The 6,996-nt window shown below is 49.0% G+C and overlaps 1 protein-coding gene across 1 annotated transcript in view; it reads right to left on the reverse strand.

Annotated features, from left to right (window-relative positions):
• Txndc5 (thioredoxin domain containing 5) overlaps positions 1 to 3,314 on the reverse strand; it is a 27,925-nt gene extending 24,611 nt beyond the window's left edge. The window contains exon 1 of the mRNA XM_031359694.1: positions 3,019 to 3,314. Within this exon, the coding sequence (XP_031215554.1) occupies positions 3,019 to 3,239 (221 nt within the window). The 5' untranslated portion in view covers positions 3,240 to 3,314. The remainder of the gene's footprint in view (positions 1 to 3,018) is intronic.
• Between the last annotated feature and the right edge of the window lie 3,682 nt (positions 3,315 to 6,996).

Here is a 6,996-nt window from a genome sequence, read left to right on the forward strand (position 1 = left end):
GTTCTCTCTCAAATGCAGGCATCTAATGGCGGCCATGAAAAGTCAGCTTAAGGCTAATGGGTCTTCCTGGCAGGGCTTTCCTGGGCAACTAAGACAAATCCTTGCTTTATACAGGCCTAAATAAACTAGGGCTAATGAAGGCTCAGTAATTAAGGGCACTTGTTACTCAGAGGACTCAGCACCCACATCAGGCAGGTCCCAATGCCTGTAGCTCTGGTTCTATGGTATATGACACCCAATTCTTGCCTCAACACACATGGTACCCAAACCTACAGAGATGTACACATGCACATACATACAAATAAACTATGTAAACACATAAAGGCCCCAATACAACATCACCCCCTTTCCTCAAGGCTCACCAGTATTCCTTTATGTACTCCATGTAAGTGCCAAGAAAGAAAGCATTGTCCTGTGCAAACACTTGCACACACTGAGCACTTTGGCAACTCAGGTAGAATGAATGGGGTACCCACACAGGGAAACTGTATTTGAGGATTTAACTTCCGTGAAGTCAGCAAAGTGAGTTCAGCAGGGTGCTAGGTTGGGAAAGCACGGGTAACAAGGAAGAACAAAAAATCCCCCGAGGCCCAACAGCTCCCTAAGTGTGTACACAATGGGGCCCGTGTGGACTTTCCGCTCCCCAGCTGGCCCATGGTCCTGTTTGCTCCTCGTGGCATCTGGTGCCTACTCAAAGAAAGCTGGATTGGCTCTAATGTTGGTGTGGAACCCAGTTATGAGATGCTGCTGGGAGATAGTAGGGTGGCTGCCCTAATGGATCTTTCAAGGGCTGTTCTGATGTTAAGGGAATTTGATTAGATATGTTCAGTTTAGAGTTGTACACATCCTCTCCACCCTTGAAAGGGTTCTTAGGAAAACAATACAAGATTTAATAAGAAGAAAAAGATTTAGTTCCCTCTAACCCAAGTTAAACTGACCATTTGGGGGCATCACTACACAGACGTGCCCTTCCGCACCCAGGAGCACTGACGAGTCCACTGCTTCTAAATGGCATTTCTGGTTTGGAGCCTTTGTGGATACAGAGCTACTGAGACAGCCAGCTGTATTCAGATGTGGCCTGGAGCCAAGTGACAGAGCCAAGGCACCTAACCTTACCCTTGACCTCACTGTCCCTAGGTTCAGTGTGACCCGATGCTGGCATCAGATTAACATCAGGAGGACAATCCTGCAGCCACAAAGCTCAGAACGAATACACACACAGTTCAATGTTGTCCTTACACCATGTCCTTGTCCCCGCATCACACATGGACATCTAACATGCCAGATACTCACTGTAAGAAAGAAGTGAGGAGGGGACCCAGCGTAGTCTATCTTGAGTGCCATGCTGTTCTTAAAATTTTGAAATCTTAGCACTCCATAGGCTGAGACCAAAAAAGTCACAAGTTCAAGGTCAGCTTGGCTACACAAGGATATCCTGTCTCAACCTTCCCTTAAAACATCAAAAATCCAGCCTTCAAAGGTCACGGTGGGCTCCTACATCTCTCTAATATTTTTAGCAGAGTAGCAAGAAGCAAACAATTTAAGGCTTATTCTGGGGAGCAGCATCGACCTAAATGTCTGTAAGCCATACAGTAAAAAAAGACTCAATGTGACGGATACCCCACGGGCCAAGACTAACTGGTTATTTATTGGAAATCTTCTAAACTTAAAACTCCATCAGCACTGCAGAGAACCTAACCCTGCCTGCATGTCAACTTTTCTCATAAAACTAAAAACCCATAGATTTATTCCACAAAAATCAGCTCCAATTAAGTCCTGTGGTGTACTTAAACTGCAATCACTACTTTGAGACGACTCATGCACAGAGTAACTATTAACGCCGACTGACTGTGGCAGACTACCAGTATTTTTTTTCTTTCAATGGAAGTTCTACAGACTCAAGTGGCTTTTTCTTGGGAATGTAAAACAATGTATCCCATTCCTGAATTCTTAACTGATAATGGCTGTGAGCCAAACTGATCCCCTCCCCCACAAAGCTAATTTAACGCTAAACGAATTGAAATGCAGTAACAGCCCGCTATAGGGTTATGGGCAAAGTTTCTCCCACTTTAGAAAACACAATCTCTGAATACATTGGATTCCACAGGCACATTTTTCTTAACTGCTTAACCCCCTGTCCGTAATGAGTCCCTACTGAGCTAGAGGAGGAGTACTTTGCTCAGCAATAAACACAGCCAGCACATCCCACATCTCAAGAGCCTGCGCTCTAAAATACCGCTCTCTCTGCAGACCTGAGAACTTCTTTCTCTGAGCATCTAGGCCCCAGCAGGAAAGCACTGCTATGTCTAGACTAAATCCTGAGGTACAGTTCTTTTGGGAAAGCAGTGGGATGCACCAGGAAACCCCAACCGCAGAATGGAAGCCTGAAGGTATGACTTTTAGGAAGAACTGTTCTATCTCACATTTTCCAAATGACCGGACCCCAAATGAGCCAAAAACAGGAGGTGAAAAAGGACAGCCTTGAGTTAAAGGCCTTGAGGATAAAGCTCACAGCCACTCCAATGTGCAGCAGGGACTCCAGAACTGGCACTACACTGGACTCCAGGGGTCGGGAAGCCTCAGTCCCCAGCCTAGGCTAACTCTTCCTACCCTCGACACACAGAGTGGGCAATCATATCTTGAGGGGGCCTTAGATTTCCAATCCAACCCAATATTGAAGGGCCAGCAGGGAGGACCCTTCAGGATAGGGCACGTGGACGCCGGGCTCCCACCGCGTCCGGCCAGCACAGGAAGTTTGGGGAGCTGGGCAAAGGACAGAAGCGGGGGATGCTTGGACTCCAGCAGTGAGGCGGGGCGGAGAGGCCTTTCCGGGTCTCCCCTCCGGGCCCGCCCTTCCTCGCTCGCAGCCCGGCGGCTAGCGCCACGTCAGCGGCGAGGCCCGAGCGCGGCCCACGCCCCCGGCACAGCCTGCGCGGCCCCTCGCCCTCTCCCCGGTGCCCGGCTCCGGGCCCCTGGTCCCCAGATCGGGTCCCGCCGGCCTGCGGGAGCTGCAGTTACCAGGGCGCGAAGAACATGACGAAGTGCGCGGCGCTCTGGATCCCGTGCGTGAACATGTCGGCCGTATACAGGTGCTTGGCGTGCGGGTCCTGCTCGACCCTGCTGTCTGCTTCCACCTCCTGGGCCCGGGCACCTTTGCGTGCTCCGAGCAGCAACAGGAGCGTGGCCAGGGCCGGCAGCCCGGCCAGCGGCTGGAGGAGGCGTCCTGGGCGCGGGGGCATCGCGGCGGGGCTGGCGAGCTCTCGCCCGGGCCGCGGGTCCCCTCCGCGGCGCCGCCTCCCGCCCCGGCTCCTCCCACGACCGCAGAGTCACGCCCCATCACGCCCCCGCTCGCAGAGCCACGCCCCCTACCCCCGACAACTTGCTGTCTTCTGCTAAAAGCCACCAGGAAGAGGTCGCTCAGCTCATGGGGTCCTTCGTGCATCACCTCCATCGCTATCTCAGTCCGGTTCCCTTCCATCCCGGGAAACGGAATCTTCCCAACCCCCTCAGCAGGCTTTCCCTGCTGGGCATGAAGAGGTCAAGCTGCAAAGCCATGAAAGAGGGACAGCTTCTGTTGACCTAAAAGTCATATACCAAGACCCCTAGAGTTCAGGACCAAGTTGAGCTGCTGTCAACAGAAAGGAGGAAATTGGGCAAAAGTGCGTGGGGTTTGCGCTTGCATAAGTCAGATTCTTAGCCAAAGCTGAACTGTGATTTGAGGGCCTGGCCTCAGGGGGGTGATGAAACCACTTCCCAAGAGCACCTTCTCTGTTATCCAGCCCTGCCTTCACTTCGGGTGAAAAGGAAAGGCAGTCAGAGCTTTCCTTCCTTCCAGCACTGGCTATGTCCTAACTCACTCTGGTTACGAAAATGAATGGCAACAGCGGCTCTGGCTGAATTGATCTTGTGGATGGCTGAGAGCTGATGCCTGGGCTGAGGTATGTTAACTCACGCCAGCACTCGAACCTTAGGGCAGGTGGCAATCCAAGCTCCCCGCCCTGCCTTGAGAACCTGGAGCGAAATTAGGGAGAGTGAAACAACTAATAGACACTTGAGAGGAGTCCCAGAGCTATGCTCTGTGCCAATGAAAAAGAAACTGGTAACATAAGAAGTGTATATGGCGATTTTTTTGTTTTTTGTTTTTTGTTCGTTTGTTTTTCTCGAAACAGGGTTTCTCTGTGTAGCCCTGGCTGTCCTGGAACTCACTCTGTAGACCAGGCTGGCCTCGAACTCAGAAATCCTCCTTCCTCTGCCTCCCAAGTGCTGGGATTAAAGGCGTGCGCCACCACTACTTGGCCCATGGTGATCTTTTACTGGGAAAAAAATAGGCATCATAAGAAGTGTATATGGCGATCTATTATTGGAAAAGAATAGGACATTATAAGAAGTATATATGGCGATCTTTTATTAGGAAAAGAAATGGGCATCATAAGAAGTGTATATGGTGAGGTTTTATTGGACTTCTCAGCAACACTTCTGAAAAAAAAGATCACCTGATCTTTATTAGCCTCAGCCTCCCTAAACCAAAAGCCTGGGTTCAAAACAGGGGAAACTCACATCATCTGTAACTGTTCTCATGTTAGGTTCAGCCACTGTAAATGTTTAACCATGGTTTGCCAAACACCAAACTTCAAAACCTTATTCTTGTGGGATTTACAGGCAGCATCTCTTGCTTATAAATTCCCTCTCTTCCTTTGTGCCTCACATTCTAAGGAAGCACATTTCATCCAAACGCTTCTTCCCACTTTCCTAACCTGAACAGACCTAAGCTTGCCCATTGCAGGAGAGTTCTACGAGCATCCTTTGCCCACGTGATTTTGACTATGGCAATTTGTTGCTTAAACTTGAACCAGCACACTAACCCTGCCCAGTGGCCTTGGCATACAGACTAAAATGGAAATCCCTAAGTCTGTCCTTGAAGGCCTCCTGTGATGTGCTCCACCACACCTCAAGTCCTGTGAAACTTACTGGTGAGTAGAAATCCAAGGACTCTGCCACGTGATCTGTATTGGCCAAGCTCAAAGCTTTATGCTCCTGGATACTTCATATCTCCCAACCCACTCAGTGCACTGCTGAGACATCTCAACAGAAGATACTCTGTTTATACCATCAACGCCTTTTCCACCTGCCCAGAATTGTGTGGTTCCAGATCCCTTTGGGGGTCAAATACAAGATACTAACAATTATGATTTGTAACAGTAGCAAAATCCTAGTTATGAAGTAGCAATGAGAATAATTTTGTGGTTGGGGTCACCCCGACATGAGGACCTGCATTAGAGGGCCACAGCATTAGGAAGGTTGAGAAGCACTAGCACAGAGCCCAGCTCTTAGAACCCTCTTAAGCACTGGCTGTTGGCTGTTTCACTCTTGTGTTTCTTGCAGTTGAGATGGAAGGCAGATGCCACCCTTTACCAACGTGCTCCCTTCTACCCGTAGATCTCCAGCTCCTGATATAGTGGCTCTAATGAGTGTGGCACCGCCATCTGCTCTTCTAGTTTCTGCCTTTCTTCCAGGACACTCTCTTTATTTCACTGAAGACTGTGGTTCCTTAGAGATAACAGAATTTCCAATAACTCCTGTCTTCATTCCTGGTGACTTTGGCGACTTTGACATTTCTATCAGTAACCCGTTATATATGAGGAACTCTATAATTACTAAAGTTACTGTTTTTAATATCTGAATAAATAAAGGTGCTATGGTTTGGGTCTTGAATGTCCCCTCTATGAGTCCCTGTGTTGGAGATCTGGTCCCTAGAGTGGTGCTAGTGGAAGTGGGTGGAACTTTTAAGTGGGAAGTTTTAAGATCATTGGAGGTGTATCTTCAAAGGGGATCTCAGGAGCCCTACCATTCATCCCCTGGCCCCCTAAGGTAAGGAGATGTATTCCCATCCTGAGGAGCTGTCTCAGCACTGACATGGCTATAATCATTGCCCAGAACCTCCAAGCCTGACAGTCAAAATACTTTTCCCCTTTGTAAGACTCAGGTATTTACTGCAGTGGCCAATTGGCTTGGAGGCTCTCTGTTAATGCTACTGTTACTGGTTCTATCAATGTGACTCTGACCAGGACCACTCCATTGTCTGGGTTTCTCTGCAGTGTTGATACAGTGACACTCACTCCACCTGAGTCTGCCATCCTTTCGGCTTCTCTGATTTTTTTTTTCTAGTCACTACTCCTCAGTCCTCTGTCCCCCTCTCTATATTAATGTCTCAGGGCTTCCCCTCCAACTCACCTTCGTCTACACTCTCTCTCCTAGAGACCTCGTTCATCTCCATCCCCATAGCTGTACACACTTCCTACCCAGACAGCATCACAACCTTTCATCAAAAAGAACTTGTCTGACCCTAGGAGGAAAGAACTCGTGCACTGTGTCCCTCTGACACTTTATCCTGTCCAGGCTCTTTAATGGGAGCACTAGTTTCCTCCGTACCCCTTCCTTTCCATGGCAGCCCTTGCTCAGTGTGTGTGCTCCATGGGGTGAGGATTGAGAAGGTGTCTGACACCCAGCAGGTGTTGGACTTGTGTTTATGAAATGAATATATGGGAAGTCCTATTTGTCTCAGAAGCTGACTTCCTTGAGAAGGTCGTCAGAATCACAGGGAGGTGTCCCCAAGTAAACAAGCCATAATCATGGGGGCTCTTACTGAACAAAGGCATCTTGGCCCACCATCTTATGACTGCACATCTTGCGCCTTTCATGGGGTTGCAGCTCATTCCAGTGCCAGTCCATGGGGTGCATGGTGAAGCCACCCAGTTACAACAATTTCTGTGTTCCAGGGCATTCCATGAGAATTGAAGCAGGAGTAATCACCCCCAAACAAGAGAAGCTACAGCCTTCGTGTTCCACCTCCTCACAGCGCCAGATACCCTAAAATAGCACTCTGAAAGAAGAAAGACCCCACAAAAAGTTCAGAAACTGAGATGCTGCCACTCAAATGACTTTAACAGGTGCATCCTGAGTTATTATTGGGGCTGAAAAATGCTACTTTTAAGCAGG

This window comes from Mastomys coucha, unplaced genomic scaffold (assembly GCF_008632895.1).
Source record: "Mastomys coucha isolate ucsf_1 unplaced genomic scaffold, UCSF_Mcou_1 pScaffold7, whole genome shotgun sequence".
Classification (NCBI taxonomy): domain Eukaryota; kingdom Metazoa; phylum Chordata; class Mammalia; order Rodentia; family Muridae; genus Mastomys; species Mastomys coucha.